At 38.2% G+C, this 26,621-nt stretch overlaps 1 protein-coding gene across 3 annotated transcripts in view; it reads left to right on the plus strand.

Annotated features, from left to right (window-relative positions):
- GRHL2 (grainyhead like transcription factor 2) overlaps window positions 1–26,621 on the plus strand; it is a 154,566-nt gene that overhangs the window by 85,622 nt on the left and 42,323 nt on the right. For all 3 annotated transcript variants that reach the window (XM_033126706.1, XM_033126704.1, XM_033126705.1), the window contains exons 8-9: window positions 3,254–3,348; window positions 20,874–21,032. In XM_033126706.1, the coding sequence (XP_032982597.1) occupies window positions 3,254–3,348; window positions 20,874–21,032 (254 nt within the window). The remainder of the gene's footprint in view (window positions 1–3,253; window positions 3,349–20,873; window positions 21,033–26,621) is intronic.

Raw genomic sequence — 26,621 nt, forward strand, 5'->3', positions numbered from 1 at the left:
TGCTGGTTTGCATTTAAAAGCATGCACTGGTTTGCATTTAAAATCGTCCCCAATACAGTCATAAAGCCTTATTCTAAATTTGTAGATTATAAAATGGTTTTCTTTTGCTTTCTATTTTATCTCTTAGCTTTAAATATTTACTTTAAAATCAATAAGAAAATTTGAACACCTTAAGATAAAAATGAGCAAAGGACAAAACAAGAAATTTGTTGGATAAATCAATAAAAATAAAAACTAAAGAGAAAGAGTATAAAGAAACACCAAGAGCCAGAAAGCAAGCAAAAGAGGGTTCTACCTCTTTAGCAATCAAAGAATTGCAAATTCAAATACGTTAGCATGTTTTGCATATCAATTTGGAAAGAAATAGGAACTCATACACTTTTATTGTGAATATAAATGGTTTCAACCTTTCCAAGGACAATTTGACAAAACGAATGAAAAGCCTTAAGAATATGTTTGCTGTTGACCTATAAATTTCACTTCTGAGAATATATCTTAATGAAATAATTAAGTAATTAAATGAAGTGATATTTGAGGTAGGAGAGTATTGGACATCATTTAAGTGATCAACAAGAGCAAAATAAAGTTATGGCATTTTATTTTAATTCAATATAATAGCATTTGGCCATTAAAAGTATTTTTCACAAGTTTATTGACATAGTAGGAGAAAAAAGCAAATTAAAAATAATTGGTACAGCACTGTGTAAAAATATTGACATATTTTGGAAAAAGAGAGAGAGATAGATAGGAAAAATGAAGTATATACAGATGTGTTTTAGTGGTTGTGGTAAGTAGATTGTGGCTGCTTTTAAACATTTTTCTTGCTTGTTCATGGTTCTGATTTTCCTATGGTATACACACTAGATTTTATAGTAAAGTGTGTTTGCTTTATTTAAAATGTAAAGGTATATAGTTTTGCTTTAAAGTTTCCCTGGGGAAACCAACAGATACATGGACAAAGGGCATGAACAGGCAGTTTATATAAGGAGACATCTGGTTGGCTATACTGGATGTGAAAAGATGCTTGAACTCATAAGCGATAGAAGAAACGCAAAAATAACATCATTAGGATACCACTTTGTACTCATGGGATTGGCCAAAAAAGTAGAAATTTGATGAGAAAGGGGAAATAGAATTCTGGTTGGAGTCTAGAATGACATGACCTACTGTGAGTCTGGAGGACCATTCTGGAGAATACATCTAAGTAGGTTTTCCTGTGACCAACCATCAATCAGGGCCCAGTAATAAGGAGTTTTATTAAAACACAAAATCAAACTGGCTTTGTTTTATTATGGATTATTATGAAATTATTATTATTATTATTGAATTTGTTTTATTATATTATGGACAGAAAAAGCAAATAGGAGTACTACTTCTTTCAACCTAATTCTCATAAACAGGAGAAGTTCTATTAATAAGAGAAAGTAGTTAAAATCTTGGTAAAGGACCACATGAACTTAGATTTTGTGATAAATGAGGAGGGAATGGCTAAAAACGATTAGATGTGTGAACTTTAGGAAAGCAGACTTCAAAATTTCATGGCATTAACATAGAAAACTTGGTAAAGCCTCGAGAAGCCACCAGCCCTGGAGTGATAGGTCAACTTAGCCGAACACGGGATGAGGAAACAAGCATTTGGCCAGAAACATGTCAGACTTTGTAGACAATGCACACTTTATAATATACCGTGAAAGTCAGTCATAGTAACTAACTCCTAACTCAGAAAGAAAAATATTTAAAAAGATTTTGTAAACAAATAGACCGCCAATGCTGTTAGAATCAAGCCTTCCTCGGACCGCCATTGTGAGGTGGGGTGTGATGGCACAGAGAAGTGTGTAGGGCCTACAGGATAGGTCATGGTGTAAGATTTAGCCTTATAAAAAATGATAAAAAGCACGTGATCAGAGGTTCAGTTTAGAAAAATAATCATGGAAGCTTACAGAGAAAGAACATATATGATTAGGTGATCAATTTGTGAATAAACCAGGCCTCAAAGGAAAGCAGGTGGGGGAGGGGAGTGGCTGGTTAGTTCAGTTGGTTAGAGCGTGGTGCTGGTAGCACCAAGGTTGCCGGTTCAATCCCCGCATGGGCCACTGTGAGCTGCACCCTCCTTAAAAAAAAAAAAAGAAAGAAAGAAAAGAAAAGCAGATGGGCCTTAGCATGATGCTACACAAGCAGGACATGACCAATGTTTATTTAGTACACAAGGGACAGAATTAAGGTAGTAGGATGTCATATCTAAGGAGGCCGAGAGTAGGGAGAAAAATCCAGGTGGTAAGCATACTGGAAACCACAGGAAACAGTGAGCATTAAGACAAGGAATATTGTGACCAGACCTAAAGACCAACTAAGGCAGGGACAGTGGAGACAGTGAGTAATAAAGATTTTTATGGCAGGTCTTCTTGTGGTCCCAGAGAGCTAGAGACCACCACAGGCTTCACCTCTGGGGAGAGGGGATAATTTGCGGTTGATGATCACCATGGAGTTCTGTGCAGCTGCAGTTAGAAATAGGCGTGTGGTTAGACTCGAAAAGGTCCAGAGCTAGGCTTGCCAGATAAAATACAGATGCCCTGTTAAATTTCAATTTCTGATATACAGCAAATACTTTTGTAGGATAAGTATGTCCCAAATATTTGTTAAATCTAGCAATCCTAGCCATAGCACAACACAATTTGTGAAAATGAAAGCTGTGTACACAGGCAAATTAACACAACTCATAAGACTACATCTCAGACACGTTAATAGCTATTGTGTTTATGGAGGCAGATAATGGGGATAAAAAGAATAAATAAATATTACATAAATAGAGAAATGAAGAAGAAAGGGCCTTAAATGGACAGGTGGTGATGGTGAGCTGAGTATGATTATCTCAACTTTCTGTAGCCAAGTCCAAAAAGAAGTAAAAAATAAGTTTTGCAGCACTCTCCTGGAATTTCTTCACCGAAGTCCTGATGACACTACATAGCTGTTACACAATGTTCTGTTCTACAAAACAATCCCTATGGGATATTTTGGTACTTCCAGCAAAACTAAGTGGCAGGAAAGTGAATAGGAGAGGAATGAGGGACTCAGGAAGAAAAGAAAATGATAATTTTGGAAACCTAGTTAAAAATGAAACTAGTGAACAAACCATAGAGAAAGCCAGAAGAAGAGGCTTTCCCCATTGGAAAATCCCATTGGAAAATGATAGTTCAATACATGTCACCGAGTAACTCGTACTCTTTTAAAACCTTGTTCTTTCTTAATGTTACAGCTGATTACAAGGAGAGCTTCAATACCATTGGAAACATTGAAGAGATTGCATATAATGCTGTTTCCTTCACTTGGGACGTGAATGAAGAGGCAAAGGTGAGTGGAAAAGGAGCATTGATTCATTGTTCAGACCTTTTAAATAATGTCCTTTCTCTGTGGATGATTTTTTACAAAGCATTTATAGGTAGGAAAAGATCTGTTAACTTGAGGACAATAGGAAATGAACCTATTATCTTTCTCTAGAAGTTGCTCACATTCAATTATAAGCAGCTAAATTGCCTTTTGGGGTGTAAAGAAGAAAAGGGAGTGTACCTGTTCCTCTCTGGCCTCCTGCAGAATGTCCCAAGCTACATGTCCTTCCCAAACCTTCCAGACTCCATTTTAGTCTTTGGTGCTGGTATGACTAGGCCAGAAACCCTTTTCTACCTGCACTGCAGATTTTTTCCAGTCTTTCTCTAACGCCTGCCTTCCTTAAAGGCAAGAAAATTAAGAGCTAATGTCTTCATAGGTATGTGACTGGGGATGCCTCCTGACCCCAGGACTCCTTGGGGTATAACCTGGAGGGAGGGGGTAGGAAGCAGGGCTGCAGGTCTCTTAACTTCTGTGACCTTGAGCCATGTTTTTCTTGTTGACAGGCCTAAGCTTTTTCTCTTTCTCTCTGATGCCAGTATAGTTAAGAAGGGCAACGGTAAAATCACCAGTGAGGTGTGTGCCCTGAGGATAGATGTCCACTGTTGCACTGGTTTGGGTAAAAAAGTGAGACTCATTGATACTTGATTTGCCTTCCAGCCACGAGTCTCTGAGTTTATGATAACTCCAAACTTTTCTGCTCTGCCCAGTTTTCTTTCTTTTTTTTTTTAGGCATGCTGCCTTATTGGTTTTTAGACAGCTTGCTTTCTTTTATTTTTTTATTATTGTTATTTTTAACATTTTTAAAATTAGTTTCAGGTGTACAAAACAATGTACTAGTTAAACATTTATCATTTATATCCCTCACACAATGATAACCGCGTCTGCCATCTTCTAACCCTCTGACATACACTCTTCTTTTTGTGTTCCATATTTCTGATTCTTGATCCTTATTTTGCTCTAAAGAGGAAGTTCCAGATGAAACCTAAGCTTGTTTTCTACTTTAGTTATGTACCATTTAGCAAGGGAGGGTGTTACAAACCTTTGTCTTTAAACTAATGAAAAGGTCAATGTAAACAACTCCTTTCAATGCTTTATTGTCTGAGAGCTGGGGGAAGGCTGGGTGAGAAAGGAAACTGGATGGGAGTTTGTGGGCATGACTTTTAGAAGAAGATGAATTGCTCAGTGTCTCATTTCACTCATGTATAAAACAATGTTCATGAAATTGGCTTTAGGCCCAAGAAAGGTGACCTAAACGGGCAAGCAGCAACAGAGTGCCAGAGCAGCCTGGAGAATGTTCCAGTGGCTCAGTGCATCCGAGGGAAGGAGTAGGCCTTGGAATAGGTGGGAGCTCAGGTCCCACCCAATAAGGAAAGTGTGTCTTCTAGGGTCTACTCTGCCTCCATTTAAAGTTCCTCACCCAAGCCCCATGCTTTGTCTTCATGGCCCCTCCTCTCCGAGGCGAGGTTACTGGGCTAGAGAAAGGAAAGGCAGTCTGTGCGAGGGCACAGCGGGCCAGGGTTAGAATCCCTAGCAAGTCATCTCACCTCTCTGGGCCTCAGTTCCCTCACTCAAAACAAAATAAAACAATACAAACTTTTCCAATTGTCTCTGCTATACCAAGTATTGTACTGGTGGTATGATGTGTAAAGATCCAGTGATCCAGGGGAGGGAGGTGGGGGTACCAATAACCATACAGCAGTGTGAGCAGTGAGAGCAGGTCTGCAGCAGTCATTGGGGAGATAGTGGGATCCTATCATTGGAAGAGCCTTGTCAGTGTAAAGCAAGCTGTGATCCTAGCCCTAATTTTCATTATCATGCAATCTGAGATAATAAGTGCTAGTGGGTGAATGTATTCACTGTTAGTGTCAATAGGGACCTTTTAAAGAAAATGTCTAAAACGGAAGGAACAGATTGAATGAGGGAGGCTCTGTGGGAAACCAGTGAGGTAGTTAATTTGGGTTGAGTTCATTTTTCATCCCAGGTAAGACGATGTCACTCATTTCTCGTAGATAGAAGCTCACTTTTCTTGTTTAGATGTGTGTCTGTGTATGTGTGTTGTTCCAGCTGACAAATTTAAGCACAAATTTGCTTTGACAAATGGCAGTGTTTGCTTGTTGTAGCAAAATTTGTTTGTTCCTGTAATATATATTTTTAGTGACTATTACTTGGTTGCTGCAATTGTATGCAGTCTGGATTAACCAATAAGTGATAAAAGGCAGTTCTATATAATTTTCCTCAAACTACTAGAAAGGCTTTAAAAAGAAAAACAAAACGAAAAAAAACACCATAAAAGCTAAATCCATATCGTATGTAGTAGGCCAAGAAGATTTCTTTTTTCTAACTGACAGAGCCTAAGGCATTTCTTTAAAATACTGATTTTATAATAAGGAGACTGCAAAAACCAAAATCACGTGATTGAGAAAAAGGTTTTCAACAAAACAAAAAGTAAAAGGCATCTCTCTCACAGTGGAATTGTTTGTGATTTTCATATTATGGACTTCTTCTCAGGAGTAGTTACATTTGAGTTCCTGTTGGTAACGTCCAGACAGAAATCTTTTGTAGGCTTCAGGGCTGCGGCCCCCTTCAATGTCACGTGATGTTTTGGTTTATGTGGCCAAAGGACAAAAATTTGTGACCTACAGCCCTCGTTTGGTCCACAGAATGTATATGTGTGTATCATGCTTACATTTAAAATTTTAAATTTTTTGCCCACGTTTAATAACTAGGAGATTATTATTTTTTTAAAAAAAATTTAGGTTTCCAGATTCTTTTGGATAATTAAAGAATCTGGCAACCATGAACCCAAGTGTTTGCAAGGTAACAAGTGGCTCTTGTGAGGTACTGGCTGTTCTCTTTAATGCTCTCTCTAGGCTTCTCTCTTCTGGAACTTTCCCTGCCTGGCCCTAGTGGGCATATGAGTTTTCATGCCCTAACCTCACCCCCTCAGACAACTGAATATGCAGTTTGCATCTCATTGGCTTTCAGTGTTGGGGAAAGGAGGTTGACACAGTATGGCTGGTAGACATGGGACCAGGATCCCGCCAGCATTCCCTGATTCTTTGGCCAGGCCTTTGGCAGCAGACCAAAGGATGACTTGGGTTCGTACTGTTAAAGAGTGGCTATGCCATCCTTTTGAATGCCCGCAATAGTGGTCTTTGAAAATGTTTCAAAAATCACCAGAAATCACTTGGGTCCCCATGTAAATCCATATCAACAAGCTGGATAATACCACTTTAGGGTTAAAAATGAGATTTCTCTTGCACAAGACCAGCTTTGAAGAGGACAATGTCAGAAGAGACTCCACGAATACACCTTGAGCCACAGCAGCCTCATTTGAGGAAACCATATGCCTTCCCAAGATGGCGATGATACCGGCAGCTTCTATTTGTGTATTTAAGTGTCGGTGCATTTATTACAAAAAACAAAACAAAACACAACAGTCCAGTATTTGGTCATCTTACCACATTTGTATAAGAGAGCTGATGATAAGGTAGATAGATTTTTTCCAGAGCACATTCCTCCGTTTTCCTTTTGTTGCTGACCTACATTTTACTTCTACTTTTCACTTAGCATTAACAGAAGGAAGGAAAGGACGGGAAATTCTAATCGTTCAGTTTAATTATAGGAAAAAGTTTGACTCGGGAACGTGTTAAAACTATTATTTAAAATGAGGTTTGGGAATGAAGTCCTGATTTCCAGTATCAATTGCAGCACGATTCTGGCAGAGCTGTTACCGAGTTCTTCCACCCAGAACTGGTTTTGCTGGTTGTGCCAGTGTCTTTCTGCACAATGACACAAGCAGCAGACATTGGTCTTCAACAGGACCTTTTATTCCCCCCTCAGGGTCTGTGCAGTCTGGAAGCTCATATAATGTGAACAGTTGTCCCTGGGTCCCCGGGAATGACTCCGATGACATCGAGGTGTGGGAGGTTGTGAGTGTCCACCGTGTCACAGACGGGAAATTGGTGGGGGATGGGGCACCAGGTCGTACAGAAGGAAAAGCCCTAATGTGGGGTTGGGGCATCCAGATGCTAGCCGTGGCACCGGAATAGCTGGCTTTGTGACTTTCCCCTTCTGAGCGTCACTTTCTTCAGCTGGAAAATGGTGGGGAGGGGAGCCAGGGTCATTTAAATAGGTCATTAAAACCGGCAAATTAAGATCCCATCCATGTGATTCTAATGGGAGGACTGCAGTGCTACGTTCTTCACATAACTCCCATTTACAAGGTTATTTCAGTTTTTGTTTCTTCCCTTCGCCAAACCCTGGTACCTACAAAGTACATTTGTTGTTCACTAATCCCCCAGATGAGGAATTCCCATGCAAGACGCTATTGAATTATTGAAGAGCCGTGAGCTCAGATTCCTGGCACTGCGTGCTGCCTTTCTCTGGGGGATGACATCACCCCCAGAGCAGGAACACAGCAAACCCTAATTACAGGCTCCCCTTTCTCCCAGATTTCTAAGGAGACTCTTGAAACTGGGCCCCTTATTTTTGTCCAGTGCTGTTTTCTCTGTTTACAATGATTTGAAGATTAAACCGAGCTCGGTGTGGCTACAAAGGCCTCTCTCGTGTGACCACAGAGAATTACTAGAGCATAAAGGTGATCCTTAGGGCTTTGAGGAACAGTTTCCTTTTTGTATCTTTTCCCTGGAACACTGTACCAATTGCCCCCCTATTTCTATGCTTCACCCCTCTAGTGGTTTATAAACTACCTAAGACGAACGAGACTTCTTTCCGTGAACCCTTTTTAATCCCTCGGCAGCCAAGCCTTTTGGAATGATCACAATGAAATCAGTATTATTTAACCAGCACTGTTAAATAATCAAGCAAACAAGGAAATCCACTACTCGTCCATCCCCCTGTCTCTATGATTTAAAAAAAAAAAAAAAGTCTATTATAATTCAGTAATATGAAAGGCTGTCTCCCCGGGCTACTCTTTGCTGCCTTCTAGCCTAACACCTCTGCTGCAGAAGTAGAGCAATTACCCTCTGGGAGGAGGCCTATCCTGCCCCTTCTCCCACCCTCTGTGTTTAGTTTCAGGAGGGGCTCTGGGGATTGGCTATTCCAGTCCTCTGCTTTGCAAGATCAGTGGTGGACCTTCTTCCTGCATTTTGGGGTTCAGCAGAAGCTTTCAGACAGGAAGTTCCAATTTTAGAGAGGGCCAAGCACACAGATAAAGATATGTTTTAATCCCCTGTTAACAAAGTTTTGTGGTAAGATTGGGGGTGGGCAAGACTGAGACCTGATTGGGGTGGGGTGGGGAACAGAGAGGCTGAGAGACATCATGGATCTATGCATCTCAGATTCTGATTTCACTAAATATCAGCTTGCTACATACCAGGGACTGCAAGATTAGGCAAGTGCAAAGGTGGACTCTGAACCCAGGTCCCTCTGAATTCAGAGTCCATGCTCTTAACCATCCCAATAAAGGGAAATCTGCTTTTTTTTTTTTTTTTTAAGACAAAGCATGCTATGATTTTCTTTCTCAAAGAAATCTATAGGGTACAAAATATGGAGGTCCAGAAAGAAATGAAATAAATAATCAGCTTCATTTCCTTGAGCAAAGCAGTTTAATCAAGTTACCCTGCTTTTGCTACCCTCTGTCTACCCTCTCCCCACCAACAAAGGTGGTCTCGCTGGTCCAACACTCCTAGCACACAGGTCTCTCGCTATCCATGTCTTTGGTTGCTCTGCTACATTACCTGTTGACGTCATACGTATCCTTGACCAGAATGGATATGGGAGTGAGGACTATTTGGATTCCTTGCCCTCTTCATCTGAGAGAGAGAGAGAGAGAGAGAGAGAGAGAGAGAGAGAGAGAGAGGGAATTAGCTTAACATTAGTGATCTCATCATTTGCATAATTTCTACCTCTGTATGAATTGAAGATCAGTGAATGCCTTCAAATATTACAACTCTGAGACATATTAGTGTTTTCTGCTCCATACCTTTACACGTTTATTCTCCACTTTCCCTACTTATCTAGCTCCTTTCCCTGTTGTCCAGAATACTCATTTACATTATTTCTTTACACTTTTCTTTTATGCATTTTTTTCCTCTTTTGAACAGACTATTCCTTACTCTTTTTTTTAATTTATTTTTTGCAACACCATACAGGAAGCACAGCATAAAAAAAAAATTCAAAACAAGAACGACGATTATAATCAGAGAAAATGAAGGTTGCCAAAGGGACACAATGGTTATGTGCTTTATGTTTGCAACTTAACAAATCAAATAAACTAAAACCCATATTTACCAACCTGGTAAATAGGAAATAAATATTTACACATAAGCAACATTTATTTTATAGACTCCTCTATCTTTGAGTCTCTTTGGATGCTTTAAATGAATTGGATTTACGGAAGGGATTTCCATGTAATTTTTGACGTTGTGAGAAATTCAAGGTGAGGGGATGCATGTTGATATTTCCTTGGGGCTCTATTTCCCTTTATTTTTGTCTTATTTATTTTTTGCTCTGATTTTGCTCTAATACCTAAGAGGTATCATATAACAACTGGGACCCAGTCTGAAGGGTGAAAACATGGATGAGCTAAGATGAGTCAGCTGGCTGAGCAGGAAAATAAAAGTGAAAGTTGGGAGTGAAACGTCCTCTTCTATATTTGTAAATCCATCGTTAAGGAACAAAATGAAGTTGATGTAATGCCACAGCAGTGCCCTGCAGCTGCCCTGCACATATGAGGGCATTTGATGGCTCATGTCGTGACTTGTTTTGTTGTGAGACATAATGAGAGCTATCATATAGGATGATTTACTTTTTCCATATGAAGTGGAAGTTTTCTTCTCTCACTCTGTGGGTCAACCCTTTCTCTTCCCACTGCTGTCTTTTCAAGGTACAGCTAGTGGTGAGCAAGCCAGCCTAGCTTTGCTCAATCAGTTGCTAATGGATAGGGAAAACAGTCTATCCGCCCTCATTATCTTAATTTAAATAGCTCAAATGACAGGAAATGGCAGTGCTTTGTGATAGCCTATGAAAGGTAGTAAATTGGAGAAAACATAGATGTTCTAACCTTCTTGCACACTGCAAATTATTCAGTCTCTTTGGGTGGAAAATAAGGTTATGCTAATTGAAAGGCTGACTTGAAATTCAGTATCACATCATGGCAAATCCATTAAGTTGTTCCAAATTATTATTTTGCTCCCTCCTTCCTTCCCTCTCTCTTTCATCATTTCTTTTTGATCTAAAATATTTAATCAGTTTTTATTGGGCTCCCACTGTATGTCAAGCATAGCACCTTAGAAAATTACAGTTCTGTGGTCTTGATGCATCACGCCTTCCAAGGGGATGTTTGCAAATGAACTGTGTTCCCTTTCTGCCAAACTCCAGTGCTGGACACCAGGGAGAAGAGAAGATATGTAAATATTGATTTTCAGGATGAAAAGAGAAACCAAAGGACTGGCCAAAGGAGACCATTCTCCTGATGCCCTGTGGGTTCACGACCTAGTTTCATCCCCGAAACGATCGCCACCTCCTGCCAGCAGTCTGGGGAGCTCTCTTTCTGCTTACAAGACAGTCTAGGATGCAATGGGGTTCTTAGGTATTACTGGTTAAAAAAAAAAAATTACGTCCCAGTATTTTGCCTAAGTAGAGCCCAGTTTTAAACAAGTTCTTTTATGGAAGGTTAGAGAATATTAAAAGGTATCTTCCATGATCTCAAAAGGAAAGAAAAGGTTGGGGGAAGCTCCTGGGAGGGGTCTTGAAAGGTCGAGATACACACTGTAAAGCAGGGCAAATGGCGTTTTTATGTATTTGCTGGGGCGTGGTGTGGGTGATGGAAGCTTTAAAAGGGAAAGGTAAACATTTGCTGGAGTCTTTGGAATTGAACTTAAACAAAGCCATGCCTTTGTTCCAGTTTTATAAGGTAATGGATGGCAGGGAAAGCTATAAACCTGGAGTTAATTCATATATAGAAGGAATAATCTTTGGAAGTCATCTCACTGAAGATATCAACAGCTTGATCTTTTGTTAGAATGAGAGTATCCATGGTTTCTGACCTGAATTCTGCTTGGGGCTCTGTAACTTAACATGCATGAACTCGAGTGTGTGTGTGTGTGTGTGTGTGTGTGTGTGTGTGTGTACGTGCACCATGGCTAATATTTGTTCAGTGATTACCATATGCCAGGCATTCTTCCAGGTTCTTTTTTATACATCATGCAGTATTCATATTTTTAAGTGGATATAATTTTTCATTTAAGTAATGAAGAATTTGAAGCCCAGAGAGGTTTGCTAGCTTACTTAAGGTTGTACAACTAATGCTCAGCAGAGCTGGAATTCCTACCCTGGGCTGTTTGAAGCATGTGCTCTTTCCATAATGCCTTTTCATATTGGGAGGATCTAGCAGTAATACCTTATGCATTTTCTCTGGCAAGAGGGCAGTCGTTCCTTCGAAGCATTTTACCTGCTGCAAATCATGTGTTAGGCCAGGCAGTGGGAATTCATGGACAGGTAAGCCAAGCAGAGTATCTGCTGTCAGAGAACATTTTGACTAGGTAGGAAGCTGAGACATACCTGTAAATAACTGTAATATGAGGTAGAAAATGACAATGACTCTGATGAAGATAGAGCTAAAGTGCTAGAAGAGTTCTACAGAGAGAGATAACTATGCTGTTTATTTAAAAATTTATTCCCAGCTTTTTATTTTTTAAATTTTCAAGTGAAAAATTGAAAAACTAATACAATTAACACCATATATCCTTCACCTAGATTGACTCAGTGTTAATATTTTGCCACACACACACACACACACACACGCACCCTATACTTCACTTCTAAATCCTTCAGCCTGTAGTGAGATCACCTTTCTGTGGGACCAGGGAAGACCTGAGGGAGGATGTGGCAGACGGGCTGTGTCTTAGGGGTCAGGTGGAATTTAGACATTTTGAAGCTGGAAAGAAGAGCATGCCAGGTGGAAGAATGGGTGCTCAGTGAAAAGTGGAAAGCTCAAAAAAAAGCAGGGGACTGTGGAGGGTAGGACAGAAGTTAGAGTGTTCTCAAAAGAGGGGATGATAGAATTCACAAGAAAGGATGACCTTGCCAGGCAGAGTTGGGGGGATGGGCAAAACAGGGCCTCATTAGGACTTTAGACCCACCCCATTTAGGGATGTGAGAAAGAGGAACGAGAAAAGGAAGGGGTGGTGAGTAAGGAGAGTACAGAGGAAGGCAGGGGGGAGAGGGGGAGGAGAAGGAATAACTGGCCAATGAAGTCAATGCAGTCGGCAGTGGCTTCTCATAGCCTAGGTCTCCACATGCCCTGTCAGCCGTAACTGGTAAATTGTTAGAAATGCAAAGACTTGGACCTCCCACCTCAGACCTACTGAATTGGAAGCTCTGGTGGTGGGGCCCTGTAATCCATATTTTAACAAGACCCGCTGGATGCATACTGAATTTGAGAAGCCCTGCTAATAAGGATGCTATTGAGAAGGCTGACCTTGAAGAAAGCAATTGCTGTAGAACAATGAAGACAAAAGTCAGATTAAAAATAAGTCAGTGACACGGCCTATATACCACCAGTGATTTATATGTTCACATGTGTACAAAAGCCACGTTGAAAGACAGGCATTGCATCATTGTTTATAAGATGAAATATAAAAATATATATGAAAAGACTGGAAGCAACCTAACGTTAACGAAATTGTTACTCCATATTTCATGGCTCTTTACAAAAGAAAAAGAAAGAGCTATCTTCAAATTTTATTGTCAAAGCAAGATGCATAACTATGTTTACTATGCTACCATTTGTACACAAAAGAAAAGGATATGTATTGCATAGCATATTTCTGGAAGGATACTAAGGAAACTGTTGGTTGATTGGGGAACAATGTAGGGCGGGGTGTGTTTTCAGTTTACCCATTTGTGCCTTTTGAATTTTGTGCCACATTCAGGTATTACAAACTCAAAACAAGCTTTATGTATTAAACACGAACAGAAAAGGTTTAAAATAACAACAAGTGATCAGAAAACTGAGTGAGTGAATCTTTTAGTCTTTGCTTAAATTCCTCCTCTGACTAGGAGCTCATTATTTATGAAACAGCCCAACCCATTGTTACGCAACATCCAAATTCTTCCTTCTCCTGAGGTGCTCTTTCACAAGATCTGTTCAGGTGACAGAGTGGAATGGCAGAATCCCACAATCTAAGAAGTAATAAACGTTCTGCCTGAGACATTTCTCCCTTGCTCTCTCCTCCACAAAGCCTGTGATTCTACCCCTCTGAAAATGTCAGGAAGAGATAGTTTTTTTGTTTTTTTTTTTAAAGTATCATTTTTTTTTTTTTTTTAAGATTTTTTTGGGGAAGGGGAACAGGACTTTATTGGGGAACAGTGTGTACTTCCAGGCCTTTTTTCCAAGTCAAGTTGTTGTCCTTTCAATCTTAGCTGTGGAGGGTGCAGCTCAGCTCCAGGTCCAGTTGTCATTTCTACTTGCAGGGGGCACAGCCCACCATCCCCTGCGGGAGTCGGACTGGCAACCTTGTGGTTGAGAGGACGCACTCCGACCAACTGAGCCATTAAGGTGCCCTGTTCAATTTTAGTTGCAGGGGACGCCGCCCACCATCCCTTGTGGGACTCGAGGAGCTGAACCGGCAACCTTGTGGTTGAGAGCCCACTGGCCCATGTGGGAATAGAACCGGCAGCCTTTGGAGTTAGGAGCATGGAGCTCCAACCACCTGAGCCACCGGGTGTTTTCACCTTAATTAAATATCTGTTTGCTCAGATTAATGTGAATCATAACCAATCTACCTTTGAATCCTTTGGAGATAGTGTCACAAAATGCCTCGAGAGAGAATCCAGACCGGAAGCTATTGTAGCAGTCCCATAAGAAGAAGGGCTTCAACCAGGGGACCAGGGGACATGAAGGAAGCAGCCCTTGCAGGAGCAGTTGGGGAGATAAAAGGCATGGTGCTTTGTTGACTGTGCCAAGGGGGTGAGGAAGAACATGGAGCTAGAGAACAGGAGCACCTGGATGACTAGATATCTGAGAAGACAGAGACCATGGTGACGATAGTCAACTCCCTTAGATTTTCATGGCACTTTATAGTTTAAAACATGATCTCCTTTTAAAGTTTCATGGTACCAAGGTAGGGATTACTATCTATTTAAAGTTGAGGCAAATGAGACCCAGAAAGGTTAAATAATTAATCCAAGTCTGTAGTGCTGGGATTTGCATGAGGTACAAATTTTTTTGAGCCTCATACACATTTTTTTTCTTGCTGTGCTTTCCTGTCATTTCACCTTCTAGCTTCATTGAAAGCGCTGTCTTTCTTCTTGCAAAACTTCACTTGTGAGTTGATCTCATTTAATCTGTGCTTCTGAAGCTCTTAGCTCTCACACTCCTGTTACGTTCGCCCTCTCTTATTGTGTGAACACCTCCTCCATCTTGGGAGAACACCTCTGGGGGGCCCTGCTGCCCACTGCCCACGTTCCTGTCCATCCTTCCTTCCTCTGCTCAGCTTCTCAGCTGAGATGCTTCCTCTCCATCTTCATGTCCTGTCTCACTTGCCCCAGTAATTTAGTTTCCCATCCTTCCCTTCATTAGTCTAGCCTCTGGAAGGGGTACAGACCCTCTTTACTTCTGAACCTGGTGGCCTATTCTCAGCCCTCACTCTCATTGTTCTCTCTTTTAACTTGGATGTTGTATACTCTGGCCAAAATTCTATCTGCCCTTGGCCTCAATGATACACACTTGACCTCATCAAATGTTCATTACTTAATCACAGCGATACAAGAATCTTGGTTGGCCTTTTCCCTCACCAACCTCATTTTTCAGGCTCTTTCTTAAGCTTCTGACACAGACCCTTCTCTCTCATTAGGCTGGCCTCTTTCTTCCATCTCAGGACTGCTGCAGGAAATCTCCTCTGGCTAACTTATTGAGATTTCTCCTTTTCATTAAGTTCTGACAGCATGCGTAGTCTGGGATATTCAACTTGTATCTAATAATGTACAATACAACGGTGAAAACTGTTATCTCCTCCCTTGTCCTTGAGGGCAGGACCCTGCTATAGACTTCTGCATCTCTTATAGCAGCTATATGTGACATATTCCATAGCATTTGTATGTGTATGTGCACACACACATATCGAATATGTAGTTGGTGATTATTTTATGTTTGTTGGTATATGGACAGATAACATTTTTGGAGGATAAATCTGGTCAGAGCAGCTAACTCTGCTGTATTATCTTTACAACTTTGGCTACTCAAAGCAACTTCAGCTCTTAGAGGTTTTGCATATGAAAGGAAGAGCATAGATAAAGAAGGAAATGCATATTTAGAAAAGTAATTTAATCTTAATTCATTGGACAAATATTTGTTGAGTATCTACCATGGGCCTGGCACTGAGACTAGAGTGAGCTTGAGGAGACAAGGGCCTTCCTCTGACGGGATTACAGCCTCATGGAGCAGACAGATAATTAGGCACCACACAGACAAACAACGAGATAGATCCATATAATGTCAAGTCATATGAAGAAAAGAGAAAAGAGCAGGATGATAGAGTGTGCTGTTGCTCATGGGCTGAGGGCGGAGGACGAGGAGGAAGACAGCTCTAATGGGATGGGCAAGGCAGGTGTTTCTGAAGACTTGACATTGGACTGAACTCTGAACAAGAAGAAGGAGCTGGCAATGTGGTCATCTGTGGGGACAGCACTGGAGGTAGAGGGCAGAGCAAATAGCAAAGGCTGTCAACTGGGAACATGCTTAGTATGTTCTGGAAATGGAAAAAATTGAGTACTAAAAGAATATAGAAAACCAGAGTAGAATATGTGAGTAAACCAAACGTATGTGTGTATAGAGATATACCCATAGTATCTGTAGCATAAAATAAAGAAATGTATTATCAGGTTAAATCATTCCCTGAAAGTGCTGTATAAATGGAAGTGTCAGGAAATCTAAAAGTTTTTAGATCCTCAGCAAAATAGCAACTTCTTTGAGTCAGGGAATCTGCCTCGTCATTCTTGTGTCTCACCTTCTAACATAATGCCAGGCACTTGATAAATATTTGATGAAGTATTGCATGAAGAAATGAATGAATGCCCAAGACTGAGATTTCACATGGTAATATTATCTACTTTTAGTCTATGTTTCCATATTATTTGGCATTGCATCTGCACCCAAATACAATCATAAAATAGAAGAGAAATGCTGAAATGTAAGAATACCACCTATACGGTCTTTAATAATTCCAAGATCCAAGAGAAAACAGTGTAGGGAAATTGGCAAGAGCACATTATATATTTATATATTGTTTGTGTTTTAGAGTGCAAATGCTGATTTCTTGATGTATGCCATGACCCTGTAATTTGGAGGCTAATGCATGTGCCATTTCTTGGAAAAGCTCCTCAGAGTCTCAACCGTAGGAAATAAGTAGCTTTCATAGTCTTTAATGAGGAGGATCTTCTTGAAAATGCACAATACACTTGTTTAAAGAGGAAAATAAATACATCAAATCATGAACATTATGATTTTTTAAATCCCCAATTGCTTTGTAAATCAAAGGTAGGTTCATTTATTTTAATGGCAGCTCTGAGAAAATTCTTGGAAGGTAATAATTAATGTAGCATTTCTAAAGCCCATCATTGATCTGCATTTATTTTAATAAATATTACTACACCTAGTGCACAACTGAGAGGGCTTATAACCTGGGAAAAGTCACTTGTCTTGTGTAGGAACTACAAAATGGGAATTGTAATTCATATATAAAAAAAACAACTTTATTAAAAAACATCGATTGTCATGAGACTGCCTGCATTTCTGGAAAGGTCTTGGTGCATTTAAAAACAATCTTTCTACCTGAATCAATCTTTGAACCAGTGACAAAATTAAAGTTGTATCTATTATCTGCCTGGGTACATCTGATTTAATGAATATTTTTCTAAAAAAAATAAGTTATTTTTTAGGAAATAAGAATTAAAGGAAAACAAATAACTGAAGTTTTGAAAATATATGAACATATATGTAACATTCATAGCTCTTGGGTGACAGACCAATTGTTTATGGCATTTATATGCTCTTTACATAATAAGTGCTCCTACTAAAGTTGGAAAGAACTTTCAGTGCTTGACATTTGGATGAACATTAATTGGAGGAAAGCATATCTTTCCCTAAGTTTCTGTAATACACATTTACAAACGGTGCTTTGTAGATAAACTTTCAAGAAATTTGATCTCACATATGCCTGCTGTGCACGGAGCTGGGACATGGTTAGGTTTGCAAGATGAAACAAATTAATGCTTAGCAGTTAGCAAGCCAAGGTTTTAGTTAATGTCCTTCCATGCCTGCCCCCCTCCTCCAACTGCAGTTAAAGTTCAACCATTTGGGTTTTGAGTGCAGCACAGCGAGACTATGATTGATATCATCAGGTCCTGAAACTATGCTTTGCAATTGGGTCAGGCAGCCAGGCGAGAGGAAAGCAGTGCCGACTCTACTATAAATCCGTGCCTATTAGGATACGCGTAACTCGGGGAGGCCAATAGCATGTAGCAAAGAAGGCAAATTTTTGTGTTGTTTATTTTTTTTATAGAATCAAGATGCCATGAGTTAAAGAGAGACCATTGGACCTTCTACTAAAGACCATTTTCTATTAAGAGGATATAGTCTAAGTGTCTCCTTGTAGAGTCTAGTGTATTATAGCTCATCTGACCTTTGAAGACCTTGTCTGCTGGGTGGCTGAGTGTTACTGCTCCTCCAAGGAGGATTTAGTCTATCTATTGTAGTATATGGCCCGTAAACATCTGGTATTTTAGTGGCTCTGTTCCATTCACGTGGCCTTTGTAAATATACATATTCCATTAGCCCAGTTCTCTTAGTTGAGACTTAGAGCTGACAAGGCCACAATTAATACTGCTTCCTGCCTGTCTGAGTATATGTCTGCTGTGAGTGGTATATCGATAAATCAGTGAGCCGACCATGAATCCTAATAGCTTAGGAAATATTCATCAGGACTTTTCTCTCCTGGCTTCTGCAGTGCTAGGCAGGCTATAATGAGGGAGTGGAAAATAACCAGTATGGTTGAGGCCTCTGTGGATTACAGCATCAACTGGCAAATTTGTATATGAAATACATGGCCAAAGATATGGACAACTGCATAGCTCACAAGAGTGATCATTCGATTTGCTGACATAACATTGTGTTTATACATACTGGCCAAGATAACCCCACTGTCAGTAATAACTATAAGTCAAGTGTTCCTAGGAAAGTATGCTTTTATTTGTTGACCTCTCAAGATCAGCATTTGATGAAGTTATCATAATCTTTAGGGCACCACCATGTAATCTCTCTCCCTCTAGCCTCTGACTTCTCTGATAGCCAGAATCATAATTAGAGTATTTGTGCTAGTATCTTGCACAGTCTCAGGGACGTGGGAGGTATTTGTGGCATGGATGACAGTTAGTACATCACTAGGAACGATGGACAGAAATTCCTGTCTACTTTTATGTTGGGCGTTCAGGAGGAGAGTCAGACATGGCATATTCTTTCTCAGTAGTTAGCAGTCAGGTCCTGTGAATCACTCAACATTTGCGTTTTTAGTCGCTCTTTGCCTTCATCGCTGGGTTACTCATCTGTCTGCCCTTTGGGCTGTCTGCTCCGTGAGGCAGGGGTCTGGATTTCTCCGCAGGGTCTAACGTTGTGTTTGACCCTGTGTGGGCTTGTGTTGATGTTTGTAGGATGAATGAATGAGTGAACCAATAAAAGGAAGGAATGAATGAAATGAATGTATCTGTGGTAAGGTCACCTTTAGGCACCTGTTTTCGGATGTTGGCTGGAAAAAATTAGAGCCTGTGGCACAAGACATAAGGTTGTAATTAACACGTCACTAAGACCTGTCATCTGGCCTTGACTTTTATTAATCTGTGTTTCTTATTGCCAAATAAGGAGTTCAAAAAAAAAAATTAACAACGATCTTTATATAGATACAGCACTCAAAAGGAGATACCTGGTTTTGTAAATTACCAAAAGCCGACAGGCATAGAGATTGAAATGAACTAGGTCAGGCCTGGTAGCTAAATAAAAAATGTAAATGGCTTTTAAAATGCAGCTCATGGCAGTGACTCCTTGTTTTCAGCAGAGCTATTCTCTCTGGTGTTGCTGTGATGTGAAAGACTTCAGGTCAAAGGTTTGAAGGTTAATGAAAAATTTAGGGGGACCAAAAAAAATTTAGGGGAAACAAAAAAATTTATGGGTCATATAATACATTTGATGAAATGCCTTTCACAATCCATAAATGTACAATTTTAAAACAATGAGTGATTTAAAGTTTTATGTTAGGTAAAAATAATACATATGGTATCAAACGAAAATAGTATCAAGTGTATAATACAGTACTCCTGGTTTTCCCCAGAGACTATCCCTTACTATTCATGTAGTTACCACATAAATCTAGGTGCTATACTCATACCTCTATTCTATGATGAGTCGACATGAAGTGGTATATAGATATTGAGGTCCCCCCACTATGTAAAATGGGAATAAATTTAGTCATTTATACTCCTCCCTCTAGTGATCCCAGTATTTTATAATAAAACTATTATTTTTAGTTCTGTTGGTCAGTGCTATACTCTTTAATAACTTTCTTGAGTTTCATTTTTTTTTTTTTTGATGCATGTCATTTTTGTTGTATCTCTTGATGCCCCGTGTCGTAAGCTGAGAATGCTGGTGCCTTTACTACATTTCCTTTCTTCTGTTTTTTTTTTTTCCACTTTTTGCATAATAGCATTTACATTCTGTCCTGCAGGGAAAGTTTTAAAAAGTCATTTCAAGGGAAAATTGAAAACCAAAGATAATAAAGGATTTGTCTGAGGTCTCTTAGCTGGTTAATGTTAGAGCTAGGACTAAAACTTGGAGCTTTGACTCCCAAACTAATGGATTTTCTACAGATAAACTCAACGATTCATTCATCAAATGTTTACTGACTGCCTGTTCTCCACCATGCACTACATTAAGTACCAATAATACAAAAATAGTAAGAAATGTTCTCAAATTTTATACTTACTAATCAAGTAAGAAAAGCAGATATATAAAGAAATAACTGTTTCAAATGTAATAATGCTCAAAGGATGCTGTTATCTAGTTTGGGTTTGTTTGTTTGTTTTTTGAAAATCCCAACGGTCAGATATTAGAGAAATTAATATCACTATTAGAAGTGACAGCTTTAATATGTTGAGGAGACAAAGTGTTTTACCCAGCTAACTTGTGCATGTTTGAAAAATAAGACTTTGCTGATATACTCTAAGGAAAGTAATTTTAATTGTTTGTTTTAAGAGTAAATATGAAAACAAAAATTTTTATATATTTATAATTATAAAGTATGTAATTTACCATGTTTTATGTGCTCAACATGTTTTTATGTCAGTATCCAAATATTCTTCAGCGGTACTTATAGATTTGTTTAGTATTTTGATTTAAAGTCTAAGGCTTATGCAGTTTTTATAGATTCTTTTTATGGTGACTTATGAACTTTTTCCTTTCTTTCTCCCTCCCTCAGATTTTCATCACTGTGAATTGCCTGAGTACAGATTTCTCCTCTCAAAAAGGGGTGAAAGGACTTCCTTTGATGATTCAGATTGATACATACAGTTATAATAATCGTAGCAATAAACCTATTCATAGAGCTTATTGCCAGATCAAGGTCTTCTGCGACAAAGTGAGTAGATGACAGTTTGTCATAAAGGTATCTTTGTTATTAGGTATTACTTTTAATGACATTTCCTCCTTGTCACCTTCTGTTGTCTAATGATGTCAAAATAATCACCTTATCAATCACAGTGGGAGTGGTAATCTTTTATCCTCAATTCCTATTAGATAAGTAGGGAGTCATCAGTCAACTGTATATATTTTTTTTTTTGTCAATCATTTTCCCCACTAATTTAATGACTGATTGACATTATACTGTGCTATGAGTCTGATTCACTTAGATAACTGAAATAATAGATTAGGATTTTACTGGGTATAGGTCCTATCCCAGAACACATCAATGTAAGCTTTATTATTCTTTGGGTTAAATGGGGTCTCATGTAAAGCTTTTTGGAATGGAAGTGGCACCTATAAAATAAGTTCATTTGTAAGCATGCACTGAGGCGGAGATAGAGTTTTTGAATCTCTCTGAATCCCACCATAAGAGGCAAAGCAGTTAGAATAGCAAAAACTAAAATCAATGATTATGTGAGAAGAGATCCTTCAAATTCCAAATGTGAGTGGGACTAAGCATCAACAATTTCAAGACTTGTATGTTATCAGCATCTTTAGAAAAAGCAATGGGGCCACTTGATTATCAAAGAATAGGACACCTACAAAGCTGCCCCAAGGAGAATGGAGAATGAAGTGTGCCATCTGAGGACAGTATGTAAAACTGGAATGGGAGGGTATGGATTTTGCAGTCTCCAATTTGCGGGTTGGTGCAAGGGGACAGAACACTGAAGTGTTCTGGGCTCTATGAACTCTGGAAAGTAAAACCTCTCTAGGACAAAAACCCTGCTCTGACAAAAAGCTGCTGGGAGTATAATCCACATTGAATTGGAAAAAAGAAAGGTGCAAAGGAAAGAGAAGTTATAAATAAAAAGGAATGGGAAATACACAGAGTAGTCAGATTTCAGGAAACATAAAACTATTCTTTTTTTTTTTTTTTAAAGTGTGTGTTTCCAGGACACATCAGCTCCAAGTCATGTAGTTGTTTCAATCTAGTTGTGGAGGGCAGCTCACAGTGGCACATGTGGGGATAGAACTGGCAACCTTGTTGTTAAGAGCACATGCTCTAACCAACTGACCTAACCGGCCACCCCTAAAAGTATTCTTTTTTTAATCATTTTATGAACACACCAGAACAGGAGCGTGAGCGCCATGGAGCTAGAAGAACTACCTGGCCCACTCATTTCATTTAAGAATGACTAATAGAAAAGAAAAATACTTGTATCCCCTATGATGTCTCCTTAAAAAGGAGATTAAGATCAGACTGATTTCCCTGTAGACAGTGGATGCATACCAGAAAGACATGCCCACAAAACAGGTGAAAATTGTAGCCTAATGTTCCAAAATTAGGTAAATGAAATTAAGAAAATTATAGAAGTTATGAAGATCAACATAAATAATACTTTGAAAAACTCAAGACATGAGATGTTTGGCGAATAGAATGATTTGAATAGAAATGTGATAGAATTCAGGAAAGAATTTAGAAATAAAAGATCAAAATACTTCAGAAGTAAAGATTACACTAGAAGCAACACAAGAATGAATAAATATAACAGATAATGTCTTAAGAGGAATACAAGTTGGAAAAGAACACAATTTTTTAAATTAGCAGAAATGAAGACAGAGATGTGAGAGAAAATAATAGATATAGAAGAGAGATAAAGAAGATTCAATATACATAAATAGGAATCTTTGAGGAAGAACACCTAAACAATGAAATGGAACAAATGCTAAAAATGATAAATCAGGAAAACTTAAAATAGAAAGTATACATATTTAAATTACCTTCTGCACACATAGGAAAATTGACTCAGGATAGCCAATACCAAACAGTTAAGCTATTGGACTTTAGGAACAAAGGAAAATATTCTTTGGGCACCTAAGAAAATAAGATAAGTATTAAATCACTTATAAGGAAACTTTTATCATCCAACTTTCAAAAGTAGCACCTTGTCAGAAGACAATGGTATTTAAGGTAATCAAGTAAACAAAATGTGAGTCAAGGAATTTATACCCAGCTAAACTGACTTTTAAGTGTAATGATTACAGGCAAATCAAAAGTGAAGAAACAAAAACAAAAAAAATAAGACCACAAAACAAACAAGCAAAAATCTAGAAAATATTCCTTCTTGGGAATCTAGTAGAGAACAAACTTTAAACAAACAATATGATTGTAAAGACATTAATAAAAGGGACTGATAGGGAGCATTAAGTATTTATTTACCTATAGATCTCATTCTAAATGATGAGAGAGACAGTAATGACAATATCATATGTTCTAACAATGTAGACATAGTACTATTATTTAAAAATCGGGGAGGATGGGGAAAGAATGTGAATAATACAATAAGCTGGCAAACTGCATTATAGGTATTAACTGGGCGTAAAAGGATATGACTTCAGATTAGATCCTGAGCAGAGGAAGGGGAAAAATAATTGAGTAACTAATTCAATATTGCCCAGCACTCTTAAAGGTGCTGCAGTCAGTTGTATCAAAGGCCTACCGTGCCGTTAAAATGTTTGAAAGTTCTGGTTTAGCAGTGATAGAGTATAGAGAGAAGTGGGCTTCTGTGAACAGAGATCAGAGATGGTCAGGAGAAGAGAGAGAGAGAGACACATTGACTAGAACTCCACTGGGTCAGGGACATGCAGCATTGTGGTAAATACTTCTAAAATCTCAAAGCCTTTCTTGTCATGACGGTTTCAGTTAGTGCCAGTCATCCAGCCATCAGAGCAGCAGAACCCTCTCAGGGACATTTAGGCAGCCTTCTTGATACAGAGGCCAGTTAAGTCAATAAACACAGTTATTTTATAGATGAGAAAACCGTAGGTCAACAAGCATAAGTAACTTGTTCAGAGTTACACAATGAAAAAGTAGAGGAGCTGGATGCAAATACAGGTTTGATTCTAAACTCATATGCCTTGAATTTGTAAATACCTTTATACATAAAGTACCAAAATTCAAAACCTCAACAAGGAGCCAATGTAGACTGTAAAAACAAAACAAAACAAAATTCATTTATATTTTTAATTCAGCATATTAAACATTCAGAAAACATTTTCAAATGATGTACAACATGGAATTTTTAAAGTACAACTGGGAGAGTATTTAAATAATTTGAATTCCCTTACTTTATTCCACATATTTCAAGGGAGACTGTGGAATCCCCTTCCATGAATCTCCTTTTTAGAAGTGAGGAGTAAAATTAGGGGCAAAGAGAAAGCAGGGGAAGGATGGACGGAAGAACTGAGTGATCCATTTACCTTCATTTCGGTAGTTAGAATTGAAAGTGGCAAAGAGAGGGCTTATAGGGTGCTCATATAATATTTTTTTTCCACAGTGTTGATGTAATAACTACTAAAAAATAAAGCAAAAATGTGGAATGAATAAGGAGTGTTATATTGTTGTTCACTTAGTCTGTAGACAGTGTAAGTGAACAATATAACACTGCTTAGGACATAAGAAACTAAGACTGTAAATAAATAAAATCATTGATTATACCTTTTGTTTGAAAATATTTTTTAAAAATAAATTTTCATTCATAGTTGTTTTACCTCTAGAAGGGAGAGGGTGGAAAAGGATTGTGTAGGTTTATCCAAAGCATTTGTTTCCAAAAGTCATAAAAGGGTAATCTGCAGCAAGGAAATGGGTGAAAGAACCACTCATTTATGTGTGCTTGGTTGTATATATGTATATAAAAACTGGAAATAATTGTATTGTCAAACACTTTGCTAGTCAGAAAATAGGCATGTTTTCCATAGCTCCTACTTTAAATTCAGCCTAATACATATCGGTGCTAAGTAGAAGAAAATGATTAGAGAATATTGGGTGAATGTTGGCATGTATTCTAAGTTGCTAGTGATGTTAAGAATTTCTAGTGGATAGTTTTCAGTTTACATATCCCAATGTCAAAGGTCAGGAAACTTATAAGAGAAATCTCATGGGGCAAGCAGGGTGTATGAACCTTAACCACTACTAATTTTTCCTAATAAGCTAGATACAAAACCTTTTGCTGTAACTTGCCATTGTATTTGCTGCTCTAATTTCAAAACCCAGGCCAAACTCACTCCTAGGAGATTAAAAAGAGAAAAAGCTTAATTTTTGCACTTTTCAAATAGTTGTATAAAGGCAAATGATTAATTTGAATTATCCTCTAAAGCAAAAGAATTAAGAGCTCTTCTATTTTAAAACTGTAAGGTTCCCAGTCACAGTCTAGAATCTTAAACAGGTGGAATTCTGCACTATTTATAGTTCTCCAGCTTGAATTCTAATTAATACACCTGTGTGATTACAGATGAAAATAGGGCTTTCTCTAATTTTTTTGGCATTATGATACTTCTATTGAAATGTATCTGATTATGCATTAAAAATTCAGGATCTGTATATATCTACCTATAATTGATACCTATGTCTATGTCTTTACATTTAATTACTTTCATTATCTTTGATAAAAAACAAGAATTATAAACAGTAACTATAGTGCAAAACTTGAGAAATTAAGCCACATTCTTTTCTTTTTTTAAAATATGTTTGTTTTCTTTATTAATTCTCATTTGGAATGATCTTGGAGGCAATGTCTATTGAAAGTTGTGAAAAGCTAAATCTACTTCTCCAAACCATCTTCTCGGTACCTTAACCAACTTTAAATAGGTTAAAGCCACATTTAAAAAATAAATTTAAGAGAAACAATTTAAGTGGCAAATAAAAACCAAAGATAGCCATTATCTTTCAAGAAGTAACAAAAGTGATCACAATATAATTAGGATATCTTCAGGCATATTTCTAAAAATTTAATACTCCATGGTGAACATTTAGGTCGAGGAAATTATTTTCAAATGACAAATGTTATATTTTTACCAAATTATGCAAATTATACTCTTCTGGAAGAACTATATATATGTATATTTTTGTACTTTAATAAGAGTAGAAAGAATATTTTCTAGAAGCTCCAGGTCACAAATAATCAACGGAAGGAAAAGGAATTTTTGGAAGGTCATATTCAGGGAAGCTTTCTCCATCTAAACTGAATGTATCAAAGCTTCCCTGGGTCATTGTGGAGTCAAAGCTTTATTTTATAAATGAGAACTGTGGTTCTACCAAGAGTGTTTGGACACTATCAGAATTGTTTTCTCATGCTTATATCGTGTTATTCTAGGCAGGAATTTTTTTTATATAGACCAGGCACCAAGACTAGGCTCTATGGAGAACTACTGTATGTTTTATGTTAGTCTCTTGGGTTTGACATATCAAAGAATGCCTGTAAAATAATTAGCAGGTGACTTTATTTTCTAAAAATTTACAATGAACATATATAAGTCCTGAAAAAGTTCAATTCCAGACCTTTTCCTCATAGAAACAAGTACAAAATAAAACACTAATTTAGAAATAAAATTGCTTAACAAACTTGGATGTGTCTTGGGTGAGTTGTAATTTATATAGGTAGGTAAAGCACTACCTTTCTATTTATATTAAATGCAATATCATACAGAGCTCCAAATACATAGAAAAATACTATATGAACACAACAAAAAATGAATAATAGGAGCC

Source organism: Rhinolophus ferrumequinum, chromosome 14 (genome assembly GCF_004115265.2).
Source record: "Rhinolophus ferrumequinum isolate MPI-CBG mRhiFer1 chromosome 14, mRhiFer1_v1.p, whole genome shotgun sequence".
NCBI classification, from domain to species: Eukaryota; Metazoa; Chordata; class Mammalia; order Chiroptera; family Rhinolophidae; genus Rhinolophus; species Rhinolophus ferrumequinum.